Here is a 17,715-nt window from a genome sequence, read left to right on the forward strand (position 1 = left end):
ACTTAAAAATTAAAGATTTTGACCCATTTTATGGAATTGAGTGACTGAAATTTGAAAAGGAAAAAAAAAAAAAAAACCTCTCATTGTCTCGCAGATACTTACCAGTGTAAGTTAGGGCGGTTGTCTCTTATCGCTACTTTTTTAATCTATATATTTGATATCATCGTTTCGGAGTTGAGAGTGATTCAAATTATCGTTATATTTTTTTTTTGAGTGATCTTATGTGAGATTATCTCACGGATCATAATCTGTGAGACGAGTCAACTCTACCCATATTCACAATAAAAAGTAATCGTTTGTATCTTGAATTAGTTTGAACTGCTCGTCAACATAGTAATATTTTTAACTCAAATTCGATTATATAAAAAACTGCTCAAAGATATCTTAATTTATACCTTATCCAACATGTCTCAAGTGTGATTACTTCATTATGAACATCAACACAAGCTTTGTTCACTTTTGCATGTTTCCTTGCATCTTTGGGTCAAAGATTTCTCCAAACCCACGAAGCTTTGATTACTGAGTATCTCTTTCACTTTTTCCTATTGTCCCCACAAAAACTATCTAGTCTAGGATACAAGTATTTAGATTCGGGAAAACTTTTTGAATTTATTAAAATATTAAATAAAAATAAAAATAAAAATAAAAATAAAAATAAAAATTCGGGCATGAGGAGGGTATGATTAAGGATACGACCAAATGGATTGTTTTCGTTCAATTCACGTGATTCCAGGGGGCACAGCTACTGATTGTAATAGTCAGAATATCAAATATAAAATTGGATTTATGAATTTTTTATTTGTTATTTTTTGTTTTTTTGGGGGGATACTTTTTTTTATTATTATTAAATATACGAAATAATTATATTACCTGCATACATTTTTTGTTTTTTTAAGAACTAAAATGGAGTATGTTACTATCGGATCATGTGGATTTTTAGACCGAATTGACTGATTATAAATTCTGGAGTTTTGTTATCAATAATTATTGGACTTTTGAATAATTATCCTATTGTTAACATACACTGATTGTTTTTGAAATTGGAAACGTGAGATGTAATAGTTATACTAGGCTAATAAATTTAAGAAAATAGACTCTTACTATAGTTTTAAAGGAAAGAGACATTTTGAGTGTGTAATTAAAACAAGACGGATTCTCGTTATGATTCGACTATGAAAAAATATTACTTTTTATTGTAAATATTATTGGGTGCAATAATTATCTATATTGTGTATATCAATAAGAACATTGTGCTTGAGCTGTTGTATTGTTTAAAATATTTGAATTATATCATTAGCCTAAACTAGAACTTGTTTAATTCTACAATTGATATCAGAGACGATATCACGATTTTGATTTCAATTAATTGAAAAAATTGTAATTGTTAGGAGAAAAATTATTTGGATCATTAATTATCTATGTCCTACTGTATGAATCGAGTTAATCTGAATATAAAAAAAAATATATATATATATATATATATATATATATATATATTTATATAGCTTTGATTAGACATGAAAATGTTTATTGTTTATTAGTTGTAAGGATAAGGATTATATTGTCCATCTGCCACATCCTGTTTAGGCGGCAATGGGATTGATAGACGGATTAGACAGTCTATAACAACCAAAGGATGGTGGTCGTTGCAATGATAATTACCACGTTGAATTTAATCCCGTTCTATTTATAATGATTTCATGTATCTTTTATTATATTTTGATTTTGATGATTACACATCTCCTATCTATCAAGGATTAATGCTTAAAATAAATAATTTTATGTAAGACGTGAGAGGATATTTTAGGTCATGTAATTTGTATTTTTTTTAATTTAAGTCATATAAAGGTTTCAAATTTTAATTAATTTTAGTCTAACAAATTTGTTTTTGTTTAAATTTTTAGTATGTTTTATTAGAAGGCCGACGTTGTATCTGAAAATGATGTCGCGATACTGAAAATTGATACGGAGAAACATATATTTTTCTTTGTTAATCAACTTAAATCTACAATTTAGAGAAGTATATTACTTTAATTCAAACCACCCGAGCTAGTCTGGTAAAGTGTGGTATAGAAAACACACTATGGTCCAAACTTGTTAAAAAGACTTAAAAACCCATTTAATTAAAATAGAATTAAGCCGGATCAAGGCACCTAGCCCCAACTTATTCATAACACGAAATCCTAAATACTATGTAGATTCATGAAATTAAATATTACTTTATGGCACAAAATATATAATATTTGTTTGGTGTAATAATTGTTTATGTTAGATATAACAATTGAATCGTGGTTTTAGAGATGTTATACAGCTTAAAATAATTGAATTACACCGTTGCCACATTCTATAACTTTTGGTAAAACGATGAATGTTTGGTTCTACTATTGATATATCAGAGTTAAGCTCACATGTTCGAATTCATTGATGGTAAGGAATCCAATTTTTGGGAAGAAGATTGTTGGTACAATAATTGTCCGTGTTTGATAGAACAAATAAAATATTGTGTTTGAGCTATTATATATTTAAAAAAATTTATTTCTATTTTAAATTTTGATAAAGTGACAAATGTTTGATTTTACAATATTAAAATTATCCCGTTTTGTCAAGCTAATTTTTATAATAATATTTCAAATAGTTCCAAATTAATGTTTTTTTATATCTAAAACCGGTATAACTATAACAACATTTCACAAATATTTGTTCTCTATTTAGTATATTAGTAAAATTTTGATCAACTCAAGCAAGCACATTAATACTATAAGGTCGTCTACGTTTGACTAATCATTTCAATAAACATTATTATTTACAATCCAATTTATATTATTCACACTTATTTAATAATTGAAATCTATTTATAAAATCCAATAAATTGTACAATGTAATACAACCGTTATCACTTTTCATCATTTAACATATTCAACAAATATCATATACTGATCAAGTATCTATACATATATATAACATTATTTTATCTATTTTTTTATTAGTTTATCTTTATTTCATCAACTATTTCCAATAATTTATTATATCTTATTGAAACATTCATAAAATATAGATAATATGACGTAAACTTTATTTTTTCAATAATTATTTTTAACTTATGTGAAAACGCATTTATATATATGGAACAGGGAGAACATTTTAGTAATCTTGGCTAAAATTTTCAAGTAACTTCAATTTTTTTGGGGATAAAAATTTGTGTGAAACGGTCTCATGAGTAGTATTTTGTGAGACGGATATCTTATTTGGGTTATCTACGATTATTATTTTTTATACAAAAAATATTATTTTTATTATAAATATCGATAACTTTGACTCGTCCCACTGATAAAGATTTATAAAAACGTCTCATAAAAAACATGACGACGGCAATGACAAGTTTGATGTATTGGGTTTGAGACTATTGCCTCGTGATCGGAGAAGGCAGATACATGGAAGACTGTTCCCGCTAGTCACGTGGGCTCTTTTGACTGCCCGATGACCACACCCAATCCCCCCACCCCCTTCATGTATCTATATGTGTACGTATATCCCCAGCCGAGTTCTATAAATACTCATGCAATAGCCCTCCAATCTCCACAGCCTAACCCCACTTCCTGCATCATTCTCGAATTATTATACAGCGCAGTGTCATCTAAGTTCTTCTCTCTGAGAACTTAGTTTTGTGTGAAATTTGTTTTGCTTATAATCAACGTCACTTATTGGCGATCAAACTGAACGTGGGATACTGCAGATTATGGCTGATATTTCGCCATTTTAATAGCTAACGGACAACAGCGGTCTCTGCCATTTCGTACACTCAAAGCACAGCTTTCTTTCCCAAGTTGTTTTTGATCAAAACAATTTTATTATTGGCATTACAAGTCGCTGTCAGATAACTATTTGCTCCCACTTCTTTTGTTCTTTCTCCCTGTCAATTTTATGTTCTTGACCCCTACACCACCATCTACCCTAAAATATTGATCAGTCTTTCAACCTTCTTGGAGTTTTGAAGAGGACCATTTTGTTTAAGATTAGATTTTGAGTGCGGAAATATCGAAGAATGATGCACAGATGCAGTAGCTCGAACGTGGTGGGGGGTTGCACCTGCGGGATGTACCACACGCAAAGCTGCAATTCGTTTTCGATGCTTTTCTCCATGAACAATGGCTACCGAGGATACGATGAAGGAGGGGACACGTACTCTTTCTCGAAATCTCCTTCGTCTTCTGTGGATTGCACGCTTTCTTTGGGCACGCCTTCCACTCGTCTGACGAGTGAGAACGACAATCATGGTGAGAAGAAACGTTCTTCTCGTATATCTGCTTTCGGGTGGAATATTTTGCCTTCGAAGCAGTCGCCGGCGCCGCCGTCCAACTCCAAGAGCAACCGTGGTGGAAGCAGTGGGAACTCCGGTGGTGACCCTCTTCTCGCCCGCCGCTGTGCTAATTGCGACACCACCTCCACTCCTCTGTGGAGGAACGGTCCAAGAGGTCCTAAGGTCAGTCTCACCTTGAACATCAAACGTTAGTTTAGAAAATTTTCCTGCAAATTTTACACAAAAATACTTTAAAACAACTCCACATGTGTTCATCTGTTAGATTCTTGGATCCATCTTCGATCCCTTTAATAATGGACGGCATCAGATATACAATTCGAAATCTAGCCTTCAAACTCCAAAATTTTTACCTTCTTATTTTAGAAAAGATTCAATCTCCAAAACTTTTTGAAACCAGAGACTAATTTGGAACCAAATGAATTGCTGCAGTCACTGTGCAATGCATGTGGGATTCGCTTCAAGAAAGAAGAGAGACGAGCCACAGCCGCCGCCGCCACCAGCAATGGCGGCAGCTACGGAGCCATGGAAACTCAACAGATGATGAACAACACATGGGCATCTCAACCCCAGAAAACACCCTATTACTACGGCAACGAGTACCAGTTCCTGCAAGAAGACAACCACCTCAATACATGGCGCTTCAACGTCACAGACCGGCCGAGCTTCGTCCACGATTTCCCAAGATAATCAACCAAAAAAAAATCCCACTAATTATTCATCATCCAGAATCAATATTTATTTATTAGTTAAGCAGAATCTGAAAAAGCTACACACGATATTCGCTTCGGCAGTTCGATGGCGACGGTGGTCTGATAGCTCAGTGTCACTCAGGGAGAAAATCTAAATACGTAGGTGGAGTGAAAAATGAGTTAAATCCGATGTCACTTAGATTGCTTTTGTTCTTTTACGGCTTTTGTTTTTTTTTCCTTACATACTAATGGTCCATTTTTCTATTGGTCAGTTTCATGAACTTTTCTTTAATTTGACAAGTTTGAAACAAGCTGGATTGCTTTATAAGCATATATATTTTTGTTGTTTTCCATGTAATCAGATGTTCCTTTCTGTACTATCTTGTATATTTTTAATTTAATTTAATTTTATATGCTGTTGAACTGGTATATATCATATATCATATATATTATAAAAAGATTCACATGCCAAAGAATTATTTGAGAAGTGTAAGAGATTAGAAACAAAATTATTAAATATAACATTAATTAATATGATTTCACTAAGAAACGAAAAAAAAAAATTTTTTAAATGATGGACATTCGGATATTAAGCTTTGTATTATTTTTTTTTTGAAATATGCTAAAATCCAGTCATTTCATTTGTCTGGAATAATTTTATTAGTTACTACTTTTTTATGACATTGAACCCGCTGTCGCAACCATTCAGTTTACATTGGATAAACCGTCAGCATAAAACATTAGCTTGCAATGCTACTCAAATAAACTTTTTTAGACAAATATTTTTATGACATACTGATCGAGAAAATATTGATTCGCCGAACTAGGCAAGCTAGGAATTTTTATTATTAAAGATTGATCGATTGATATCATCTTTACACTATGGCGGAAACTTGGCTCATAGGCAGGTATATTGGGTCGAGGAGGTTAATGGAGAACAAGATTAAAGTAGTTTTAGTGGGTCGAGGGATTAGCCCAAATAGTTATGGGCCATGACTATGAGCCCAATTCACAGTTCAAAATTATTGGCCCAATCAGTCTATCCCGTAGGCCCTAGATACTGTTTTACAATGGATTAATTTTTATTTTTACTTTTAAAAAAGGCTCGTAATAATTTTAGAAAATTTCGAAAATGATTGAAACTTAAATTTCAAAATATATACTGTTAGTCTATAGATTAAATAAAATAGTTGGTCTCGGTTTTCTTGTGCATATAATTGTCTAACCAGATTACATATGTTGAAGGCTCGTCACATAAAATAAGTGAGTTAGATTGATAATGGTGTGTTTTGTCGAGAGTCGGGTGATGAATTCATTTTCTTGATTTCTTTCCTGTAAATTCAATGAAGTAAGTTGATATTATAAACGTAAAATGCACGAAATTGTTGTGTTTAAACTCCAAACGAACCCGACCAAAAAAGGAAGTTAAAAAGCGCGGGACGAGGCCTCCCCCCGAGTCCACTGTAACAACTGTCTCCCAAATAAAGCAGCTCGCGCACGACGCCGTTTTGTCGCTTCCACCTCCCCAGATTGAAAAAGTATTTGAAAAGGCTAGAACAAAAAAGGAGGTTCGCGAAAATCGGTTACAAAAAATGGTGCACAGCGCCTACGATTCATTCAAGCTAGTCCCCAATTCCGCAGCCAGAATCGACGCCATCGAGTCGTGCGGCTCCACAGTGCTCCTCTCCTGCTCCGACGGCTCCCTCCGAATCTACGGTCCCGAGTCCTCCGGGGAGGAGGATCGATCCACGCCGTCTACCGTCTCTGAATTCTGTCATCACGCACTAGAGCTGAAGAAGGAGCCCTATGTGCTCCAGCGGACGATTAATGGGTTCTCCAAGAAGCCGATGCTCGCGATGGAAGTCATTAAGTCGAAGGAGCTCCTGCTCTCGCTCTCGGAGTCGATTGCGTTCCACAGGCTGCCCAGTTTGGAGACTTTGGCTGTGATTACGAAGGCAAAGGGAGCGAACGCTTTTTCTTGGGATGAGAAGAGGGGGTTACTCTGCTTCGCGCGGCAGAAAAGGGTCTGTATTTTCAGACACGATGGTAATTACTCGTGATTTTAGATGAGGTTTAGGTGGTTCCATTTTGTTGGATTAAAATGGGTTGTGGTTTTTTGACGGGATTTGTTTTTTTTTTATCCTCTGTTTTGAGAGTTGAACTATTAATGTTCTGTTGACGGTATGATGGGGTAGAAACAAGAATAATTACGAGGATATTACTGTTTGGCTGTTTCTGTGTAAAGGATTGAATTTATGTATGGTGAACTCTGGCTCCTTGTCTACGAAAGTTACTTGGCTTTATAGTTATTTTTTCATTTTGATTTCATGGATTTAGGTTCTCGGACGCTGTTACATTGCCATTATTATCTAGGAAGGTCCAAAATTTAGATTACCGAAAGAACTATATCATCTTTGATTCATTTTGGTTACGCTTCTTAACATACTTTTACCTTGGAATTCCGTAGTATGATTTATGAACTCAAGACAAATTTGTTTGTACATCTTTTTGATACAGTGGTTCATTTTATCTAAATTGACTTGATTCATGATAGTTTATCACTTTCTTAGGCGGGCGAGGGTTTGCGGAGGTGAAAGAATTTGGTGTTCCAGACTATGTGAAGTCAATGTCATGGTGTGGTGAAAATATATGTTTGGGGATTCGAAGAGAATATGTCATATTGAATTCAACAAATGGTGCATTGTCAGAGGTTTTTCCTTCAGGCAGAACTGCCCCGCCATTGGTTGTATCTCTTCCATCTGGAGAGCTTCTTCTGGGGAAGGTAATATATTTATTGTTTCTCGTTATCTACATGATGTCAGCACCGTGTTTCACACCCAAAGGTTTTTATAATGTGATTTAGGTCTATCAATTACTCAGGTCCCGAAGTTTCCGGATTAGAGAACAATTTTTTGAGCATGTCTTGCATAAGCAGTATCCAAGCTTGATGCAAAATGCAATATCGTGTCTTGTTGCCTAAAGTTTCTGGATGCATTAAGTGATTAAATTTACCTATGTTTTCTCCAGGATAATATCGGAGTATTTGTCGATCAAAATGGTAAACTTCTTCAGGAAGGTAGGATTTGCTGGTCGGAGGCTCCCGCATCAGTGGTTATTGAGATGCCATATGCAGTAGGTCTTTTACCAAGACATATTGAGGTATCTTGGCATAAATTAGCTATCAACCTGAATGGAGAATGGTCTTGAGAAATTTCGCAGTTAACAATTTTATTTTGGTATGCAGATACGATCTCTTCTAGATCCTTATCCACTGATTCAAACTGTTGTTCTTCGTAATGCTCGCCGGCTCCTTCAGAGCACCCATGCTATGATTGTAGCTCTAGAGACTTCTGTTTATGGATTTTTTCCTGTTCCTCTCGGTGCACAGGTGCATTTCATTTTTTTCCCCATAATCATTGGCCTTTGCATTTGATCGTGACTTTGTTAATTGTGCCTGTACCAAGAAATATTTGTAGATTGTACATCTCTTGTGGGTCAGTCTTTCCAATATTTGCCAATCTTTCATCCTAACATTAATTATATGGCATAGTACTTGTTGGAATCAAGAAGTTGTACCTCTTCAATTATGTGGAGTCATAAACTCGTAATATGTTAATATAGACCAAGGGAGAAAATTATGCTTTGATTTTCTTCATGACATTGGACATCTTACTGGAGATACTATGATTTTATTTAATGCTGATTTATATGGCTTTTGTGATGAAAAACATAATTTCAGTGACTGATGTTAGGAATGCTTAAAGAAGGCTCTGGCGGTTATGTTTGACTTAAATTTTTATTAACTAAAAAGATGACCATGACCTCATAAAATGCCATATGTTGTATTTCATTTTTCCAGATTGTTCAGCTAACAGCTTCAGGCAATTTTGAGGAAGCGCTGGCTATGTGCAAGTTACTTCCCCCAGAAGATTCGAGTCTTCGAGCCGCAAAGGAGCAGTCAATTCATATAAGGTGGTTGTTTATCCTTGTTCTTCGTATTTTGTTAGGTTTTTTTTAGCTCGCTTCATAAAAAGAAAACAGAAAAAGGCAAGGATACGAGTTATTCTACTGATATAATGATGATGCTCATATCAAACTCTTTAAACTATGTAAACTTCTTGTCTAGTTTATTGGATTCAACTTTAATCGAATCTTACTAAACTCCATATCTTTGAATGGTTATATTTAATCAGCAGACGTGTAAATTAATATTGTTCATGCCTAATCATTATCTCTTTTTTTTTCCGCAGCTTTTATGATCACATTATCCTTTCTTCTAGCTTCCCTAATCACACACTTTGATTGTTGAGATATGTTGGCCATGCCTAGGCACTTTTAGTTGTTTAGCATAGTTTGTCCTACAAATTCTATCCACAGCTGATAATTTGTACATCCAACTATAAGACTTGAACAAGAGATGGTCAATACCAGAGCTTATGGAAACAGAGAGAAAATATTCTTTTGAAGTTGGACTTATGGCGCATTTCCTTAGTGCAATGAGAAGGGATTACCAAGTCTAAATGGGAACAAGGAACACATAATTTGATTTGTATCTTTTTATAATGCACCGACTGACTAAAATTGTTAAAAGCATCATAGTACCGAGCTAAAACTCAAAGAAATCTGATGAAATGTTTTTTCCGAGTATAAGATACTCCAGTCGACATTGGACATCCCATCCGTTGGAATTTGGCTCATAGTATATTTAATAGAATCGAGATGGTCCTATGGAGGGAAGGAATCTGTCTAGTCAGTTTTCTTCTCCGTTTTGATTTTCATTCATGATGCCGTGGCGACAGCTGGGCTATATATTAATTCAATTTCAAATGGTCCAACTTCAATTTGCTGTAACATTGTTAAATATACATATTTAAAGGCATATTTTTCTTTTTAAAAAAATTGATCTGGAATTACATTTGCAATGTTAGAGACTATAACTGGTAAATTGAAGATAATTTGATCAAAAGTTGCGGTCAAAATGTTGTTTAATTAACAATCCAACGTGGTATATAATGCCATGAGTTACTCTTACAAGTGCAAAATTGTGATGTTAAATCGGTACATGGATGCAGATATGCTCACTATTTGTTTGAAAATGGTAACTATGAGGATGCCATGGAACATTTTTTGGCATCTCAGGTGGAAATCACTTATGTGCTTTCTCTGTACCCATCAATCATTCTTCCAAAATCATCTGTTGTACCTGAACCAGAGAAATATATGGATATCAGTGGTGATGCTCTAGATCTCTCAAGAGGTTCCTCAGCCATATCAGATGATATGGAATCTATATTTCATCCACATGCATTGAATTCTGATGAGAGAGTAGATTTTGAATCCAAGAAGATGAGCCACAATACTCTGATGGCCCTGATTAAGTTCTTGCATAGAAAGAGATTCAATATTGTTGAAAAAGCTGCCGCCGAAGGAACTGAAGAAGCTGTTTCAGATGCTGTAGGAAATAGTTTTGTTTCATATGGATATAATCGGCCCAAGAAGCCAATAAAGGTGAGGTCTTGCTTCTTTCACTTACATGTCATAAATCTAGATGTCAAATTCTCGTTTCATGGACAAAGGTCCCAACTGTAGCAGAATTTAAGCTTGCGTTCATTGTGATGACTTGTGATTAAGTATCGTCTACCTTAAATAAAACTTTTGATTTTTTTCTGTTGGTTATCATTAGATTCCATTTTACTCCTAGTAGCACCTGCAGGACTAGTTATTGTTTGATGTTTTAATTTTTATTTGATTATAATCTTTTTTGGGTTATCATAGGGTCGAGCAAATGTACCCATCAGCTCCGTTGCTCGTGAAATTGCTGCTATACTTGACACAGCATTACTTCAGGCGCTTGTATTGACAGGACAACCTTCAGCTGCTTTGGAACTATTAAAGGGTCTCAATTATTGTGATGTAAAAATATGTGAAGAGTTTTTACAGGAAAGAAATCAGCATGTTTGCCTGTTGGAACTTTATAAATGCAATGCAATGCACCGTGAGGCACTCAAGCTGCTTCATAAATTAGTTGCAGAGTCAAACTCAAACAATACACCAGCTGAGCTCACCCAGAAGTTCAAACCTGAAATGATTATCGAGTATCTGAAAGTAGGTATCCTTTACGAATGACACTATACTTGGTTCACAAAAAATACTTTGGCATTTATTTAAACTGAAAGTGTTTCCTTGGATCAGCAGAATCTATCATAATGCAAGTGCACTTCCATACATCATGGATAACTGCCAGATTTACTTAAAACAAAGGACATCAGGAAAAAATTTCTCACCGCTCTAGCTTTTGTTATACTTTTATTAATTGCTTTTCCTTTCGATTATTTCTTAATTGTGTATTTATCAGCTAGTTTTCTCTTACCAAAGCATATCCAGTGTTACAAATATAAACAGTTTGATGTTGATGGTATATCGTTTGAATGCATCTAATCCAGTATGTCTACGAATGTAAAATATTGTAAGTTCCAAACAACTTGAAACTCCAAATTAATTGGTCCAGTATCCAGATAACTCTGAATCATCTCCAGCCTCGACTGTTTTTGGATCGAACCTCTTTATTCATATTAAGTATGTCAAAGTTCTTTAAATGGAAGGATCCGAAGAAACCTATCATATTGTGTGATATTTCAGTGGGTAATGAAACCTATATGAGAACTACAATAATCCATATTCAAGATAAAATTTTGCGAAGGTTGCATTTTCAAGCAGGATGATTGCCATAGATATAATTTTGTGTTACTATTGTCTGACACCAATGACCTGCTTCAACTAATTTTTTTGAAAATCTGTCTATTTTTGTCAGCCTCTCTGTGGCACAGATCCAATGCTAGTCCTGGAGTTCTCAATGCTAGTTCTTGATAGCTGCCCCACACAAACTATAGAACTCTTCTTGTCTGGAAATATTCCAGCCGACCTGGTAAACTCGTATCTAAAACAACATGCTCCAAGCATGCAGGCTACATATTTGGAACTTATGCTTGCAATGAATGAAAACGGCATCTCAGGAAATCTCCAAAATGAAATGGTAAGGAATTACACATTATGTGGCTGCTTCAGATAGACCTTTAATGATATGTTTTAAAAAATTACTCGAAGAGGAAAATGAATTAATTTAAATTTTTTAATTGGCGGTGATGTTGTGCGGCTTATGGTCTCCTCTCAAAAACAGTTGAAAAACTGATTTTCCGTCAAATAAAGACAGTATCATAATCAGATGATTTTGGTGAAATGTTCTTTTGTAGTGCTAATATCACACATAATTTTTAGTCTATGTGAACTAATCTTCTGAAAATAATTGGTTCATCCAGATACAAATATATATGTCAGAAGTACTCGACTGGTATGCAGATCTTAATTCTCAGGGAAAGTGGGATGAGAAAATGTATTCTCCTACGAGGAAAAAATTATTATCTGCTTTAGATAGCATCTCTAGGTACAACCCGGAGATTGTGTTAAAGCGTCTTCCACCAGAGGCCCTGTTTGAAGAACATGCAATTCTATTGGGCAAGATTAACCAACATGAGCTAGCTCTGTCCATTTATGTTCACAAGGTAACTATGTCCCAGGTTCAATGTTTTCTGAAGACTCTGTGTTTGATACCAAATAAATGTTTGTCCTTAACTTTTTGGTGTTATTTGTATGTGTTTTATGCCTTGGTCAAAAAATTGAAGTTTAATAGAACCCTTGTCTAGGAAGTTCTCCATATGAACTAGATAGACATTGTAGCCAGATGTACTTGCCTATTCACTATCTTTCAGACGTTTTGACATGTCAAGTCACCGACAAATTAGCTCTTTCTTACTGATATGTTTGTTGTTACTTTAGATGGATGGAATATTACTATCTTAATTTTGTAATATCTAAAAGTACTGCTCCAGGTATGTTTATGTGTACATTGTAGTGTTTAGAGGTTCACAAGGGTCTGGCACAAATCAAGGTGCATCACTTTCATGAAGTGTGTGTGTTGGCCGTGGAGCTCGGCGTGCAATAAATGGTCAAGGCACGCTTCAAGTGTTTTCCTTGTACATCAATTAATATTTGTTTTGTTCTTATTTAATTTGTAAAGTAGGTATTGGATTTGTGATACTAGATTTTATCACACATCTAGATTGTAAAATAGCATGCTTTAGTCGCTTTGATTGCTCATATGCCTAAAATTACTATGGTATGTCTAATATATTGGTGAGCTTTGTTATTGGTGACTAGAAATAGGGTGTTAATGTATTAGTCTTGCGTGTAAAAAGGAACAACATTTAAAGTGACACGTTTTATGTGTTTCGCCAGTAGAATGTCGTGCTTATGTTTTCTGTATGCTCTCTTCATTTCTTTCTTTCTTTCGTTCTTTCTTTCTTTCTTTCTTTCTTTCTTTATTTCTTTCTTTCTTTTTACCCCTTGAAGCAACTCATCTTCATGCATTCTAATCCTCTCTTCTTTGATATGTGGATAAATTGTAAAAAGCTTAATGTTCCTGAAATGGCGCTGTCATATTGCGACCGGGTTTACGAGTCCGTTGTTGGTCAACACTCAGCAAAATCTTATGGAAACATATATCTTACTCTGCTGCAAATATATTTGAATCCTCGGAAGACAACGAAAAACTTCGAAAGGAGAATTGCCAATTTGATTTCTTCTCAGAGCTTTGCTATTCCTAAAGTTGGTCCTGGAACAAGTAAAATCAAAGGTCGCTTAAATAAGAAAATTGCGGAAATTGAGGTTGCGGAAGAGACTCGCATCAACGCTAGTGGCACTGACAGCGGAAAGAGTGATACTGATGATGCAATTGAGGAAGGAACTTCTACCATTATGCTTGATAAGGTCATTGATTTATTGAGCCAAAGATGGGATCGAATAAATGGAGCTCAGGCCTTAAAGCTGCTACCTCGAGAAACTAAGCTAAAGGTAATTTCCTTGTTGGACAGAGTACTATGACTATAATGGGAAATGCATACGTATGTTGGATTCTTCCGGTGTTTCTTGAGATGAATAATATGTATTGTTATATGTTTAGACTGCTCTCACTCTTTTTTTTATTGGCTCACTGCAGAATCTACTTCCTTTTCTTGGTCCACTTTTGAGAAAATCCAGTGAAGCATACCGGAATTTTTCTGTTATAAAGAGTTTGAGAGAGAGTGAAAGCCTACAGGTATGTTTCATTCAAAATGTTATCGGATAAATTGGAATTTGTATTCTCACAACGACCTGAATCTCAGTTGATACAATCATGTCTAGCATGTACACGTGTCAAATGTCAACGGACTTTACCCTATGACTTACTTTTACATTTTTCTAATGAATGAGGCAAATGAGAAACTAATCGTGCCAATCATAGTTTTCATGTACTCTCTATCCAAGCATTAACCATGTAATCCTCTGTTGATCTACAAGTTCCACCATTTTCTATGTTAAGATTGACCCGGAACTGACAGCGCATAACCCAGATTTCAATAAAACAAATTTAACTAATGTCCGAGAATGCATTATTTTTTAGTTTCTCTAAATTATAATTTTTTTTCTAAATCGCAGGTAAAAGATGAATTATATAGCCTAAGGAAAACTGTTGTGAAGATTACTGGAGACAGTGTGTGCTCTCTTTGCAACAAAAAGATAGGAACTAGTGTCTTTGCAATTTATCCCAACGGTAAGACGATTGTGCACTTTGTTTGCTTCAAAGATTCGCAGAATATGAAAGCTGTGGCAAAAGGCTCGCCGGTGCTCAAGTGGTGACAATTAGTGCATAGATTAGTAGTAGCGGTGACAGTAGTCCCTCCATGACAGTGGCAAGTTTTCGATGTCATCTGGGAGGTCGAAATGAACTAAAATGTGCTTTTTTGTTTTTTTCTATCTTCCTTTTCAACAAGGACCAGTTCTCTACTCACAAAGCTGCATGATTTTGTTCTGTTTCTTGCTCTTTTGACTGAGAAACTGCAGTCATTTACACGTGACATAATAGAACGGTGTCATCAACTTGTTGTATATCTTATTTATGAGAAGCGAGTATTTTTTTGTGCAAGGCTTGAAGTGTTTCATTTTTTTGGAAATTGATTTCGTTGTAATTTAGTATCACCACATGATTGTAAAATGATATTTTCTAATTTAATGGAAGAGCAAATCATTCTGTTGGTTGTTACTTGTATTACTTTCTATTTTTATCTAGTTTATGTTGTGTCCTACATCAATGTCACTAACAATTGTGGAGCGGGGTTGATAAGTTTGAGAGGCATTCCCGCCTGTAACATTAGTGATTCGTCTTAGCTTATGGCAGTGTTTTTGTTGAACATTCACGCAGCGAAAACACAATCTGGAGAAGTGTATATGTTGGGTCAGAGTCGTAATGTGGCAGATGTTCATATTATACGATAGATCAGGGAGCAGGTGCATAAAGGTTATCATCAAGAGACAAGAGTGTGCCACCGTGAACGTCGGTGCACAATGGGTTGTTTGATGCAAAATTGTGTTTATTTTAAATTCAACCTGATTGAATAGAATCATAGGTGCAAATGTTTTGGACGTCGAGGAGTCAGAGAGGCATAGTTGATGTTGTCTTTCTTTTTCTTCAAGCAATTCGGATGAATTTGAATCTGTAATCGTTAGTTAACTTGCAGGACAAAAGAAGACCAACTTGCTGAGTTTTAGCAGATGAAAAACAGGTCAAGCACAGTTGTCTGCCTTCCCAAGCCATGTTATCCCTTTCTTGTACAAGCAGCCCAACAAATTAATCAAACCAGACTACTATAAATGCATACATACAATAGCTAATATTCTTCGTCTCTTTTTCATCAGGTAATATCAAAACACGTGCAATTTTGTCATAACTATTCTCTTCATTCTGTTTAAACTTGTTGGGTATACTATTTATGATCTCTCTCATATTTTCTTGGAAAGAAGTTTGCAAATCATAAAAATGGACGCTGATCAGCCAATTACTGTTACTGGTTCTTGCCGAAATAGTCGATTATATCAAATTGATCGCCATAATGCGAGTTTTTTCATGAATATGAAGAATTATTTCCAGGAATTTATCCACACTCCCATGGAAGATCACAAACGTTGTTTCCAAGTCAAATGGAAGATGGTAAGTTGTTTATTTAATATGACATTGCATCGATATTATTATATGTTGGGCTATTTTTTCTCATTTTAACACATTGAAAGCAAGAAAGCAAGTAAAGCAATTTGATTTCCCCACCCGAAAAGTAAATATATTTTTGGTCGTCCCTTGAGTTCGAACGAGAGCCGAAAAGTACAAATTTGATTTTGAGAATATGGGATTTTGCTTCTCACTTATGGGTTTGATTTTTTTATTAATTTCAGATTGTCGACAAGTTTTCAGATGGAACAACTTCTGGTACAAAATAAGGTTTATTCCTATGGTTTCAATGTATTGCTTTTCACTTATGGGATTTTGCTTTTCACTTGGGTTTATTCCTATAGTTTCTATGTATTGCTATTAATATTTCATTTATTAGGTATCATGTGGACCGTCTCACGGATCTGTAAGACAGGTCAACATGCCATATTTAGAATAATAAATAATATTTTTGACATGTTGACATGTCTAACAGATAAAAATACGTGAGACCATAAAAGTTTTTGTTTTTCGTTTTGCTTTATTAAAGTGAATCTATAATTTTGTTTTAGAATGGAACGATTTGATTTATTTGAGTCGAATGGAGTTGATGCTTTAAAGTCTCAATTTCTAATGGTACGGTTGTTGAGATAATTTAAAATATTTTATATTTAACTAGCAAACGATGACATTACGTATATGAATAATGATAATGATTATGATCATTAACAAATCGAGTTGATTCGGAAAATTTTGTTATAATTTTTAATTATTATTTAGATAACGATAATAAAATTATATTAAATATGTAATTTGTAGAGATAATAAGTGAATTTTTTTAATTTTAAAATATATTAGATAATGTAGTTATGAGATATTTATCTAGTTAATTCCACTTTGACATTCATAACTTTAGACGAAATCGCATTGTGTGAAAATCTCCAGGGACAATCGCCATATTAAATATGCAACTTGATCGACAACAAAAAAAAATTGAGACCATTAACCAAAGAGTAGGTTTTTTATGAGACGATTTCACGAATTTTTATCTGTGAGATGGGTCAATCCTACCGATATTCAAAATAAACAGGAATATTATTTCATGGATGATCCAAATAAAAGATCCGTCTCACAAAATACGAACCAAAAACATCCTATCTTTTTTTAAAAAAATTTGTGGTTTTCCAAAGCCAAACTAGAGGATGTTTGTATACACCTCTTAATAGTATACTTCATGTATTTTCTGAAGTATTTTCAAAACCTTTAGGCATTGTTTGGTACATGGGATAAAGGTGAGATTGATAAATAATCCCACTTATCCCATGTTTGGTGCATTTTTAAAAAGCCCATGATATATGGGCTCTTGATAAATAAATTTTGAGAAGGATAAAACATCCTTTGTAAGAGGTGGGATAATCTTAATGTAATGATAAAATACATTACAAATGACTTAATTACCCCTAATTTAAATGCATTTAAGTTAATGTTAAATGTTTATTAAATACATGCATATATCAAATATATAGATATATATACACATTACACACACAAATATATATATACACACACATGTATATATATGTGTGTGTATATATATATATATATATATATATATATATATATATATATATATA

General features: G+C 34.3%; 2 protein-coding genes across 5 annotated transcripts; both read left to right on the top strand.

Annotated features, from left to right (window-relative positions):
• The first annotated feature begins 3,557 nt into the window (after positions 1 to 3,557).
• On the top strand, positions 3,558 to 5,340 carry LOC140804753 (GATA transcription factor 19-like). Its single transcript, XM_073160866.1, has 2 exons — positions 3,558 to 4,480; positions 4,748 to 5,340. The coding sequence occupies exons 1-2, from the start codon at positions 4,043 to 4,045 to the stop codon at positions 5,003 to 5,005; spliced, it is 696 nt and encodes a 231-aa protein (XP_073016967.1). The 5' UTR covers positions 3,558 to 4,042; the 3' UTR covers positions 5,006 to 5,340.
• A 1,090-nt stretch (positions 5,341 to 6,430) lies between these two features.
• On the top strand, positions 6,431 to 15,795 carry LOC140806039 (vacuolar sorting protein 39-like). Of its 4 annotated transcripts, XR_012112437.1 has the most exons (13): positions 6,433 to 7,053; positions 7,578 to 7,789; positions 8,035 to 8,166; positions 8,252 to 8,395; positions 8,867 to 8,979; positions 10,080 to 10,515; positions 10,783 to 11,112; positions 11,819 to 12,040; positions 12,324 to 12,566; positions 13,474 to 13,914; positions 14,060 to 14,158; positions 14,539 to 15,397; positions 15,618 to 15,795. XR_012112437.1 is itself a non-coding variant. In XM_073162472.1 (12 exons), exons 1-12 carry the CDS (start codon positions 6,600 to 6,602, stop codon positions 14,737 to 14,739), a joined length of 3,021 nt encoding a protein of 1,006 aa, XP_073018573.1. In that variant the 5' UTR covers positions 6,431 to 6,599; the 3' UTR covers positions 14,740 to 15,795. The 4 variants fall into 4 exon arrangements, 3 of the variants coding, with proteins under 3 accessions (XP_073018573.1, XP_073018572.1, XP_073018574.1); XM_073162472.1 differs by having other exon boundaries at positions 6,431 to 7,031; positions 7,562 to 7,789; positions 14,539 to 15,795; XM_073162471.1 differs by having other exon boundaries at positions 14,539 to 15,795.
• The last annotated feature ends 1,920 nt before the right edge of the window (positions 15,796 to 17,715 follow it).

This window comes from Primulina eburnea, chromosome 11 (assembly GCF_022965805.1).
Source record: "Primulina eburnea isolate SZY01 chromosome 11, ASM2296580v1, whole genome shotgun sequence".
Lineage (NCBI taxonomy): Eukaryota > Viridiplantae > Streptophyta > Magnoliopsida > Lamiales > Gesneriaceae > Primulina > Primulina eburnea.

Bases quoted from the DNA above. Each gene is read 5' to 3' on its own strand.
- LOC140804753 (XM_073160866.1), top strand. From the start codon at position 4,043: ATGATGCACAGATGCAGTAGCTCGAACGTGGTGGGGGGTTGCACCTGC. The intron at 4,481-4,747 runs GTCAGTCTCACC...GAATTGCTGCAG, and splicing joins ACGGTCCAAGAGGTCCTAAG to TCACTGTGCAATGCATGTGG.
- LOC140806039 (XM_073162471.1), top strand. From the start codon at position 6,600: ATGGTGCACAGCGCCTACGATTCATTCAAGCTAGTCCCCAATTCCGCA. The intron at 12,041-12,323 runs GTAAGGAATTAC...TGGTTCATCCAG, and splicing joins GAAATCTCCAAAATGAAATG to ATACAAATATATATGTCAGA. The intron at 14,159-14,538 runs GTATGTTTCATT...TCTAAATCGCAG, and splicing joins GAGAGAGTGAAAGCCTACAG to GTAAAAGATGAATTATATAG.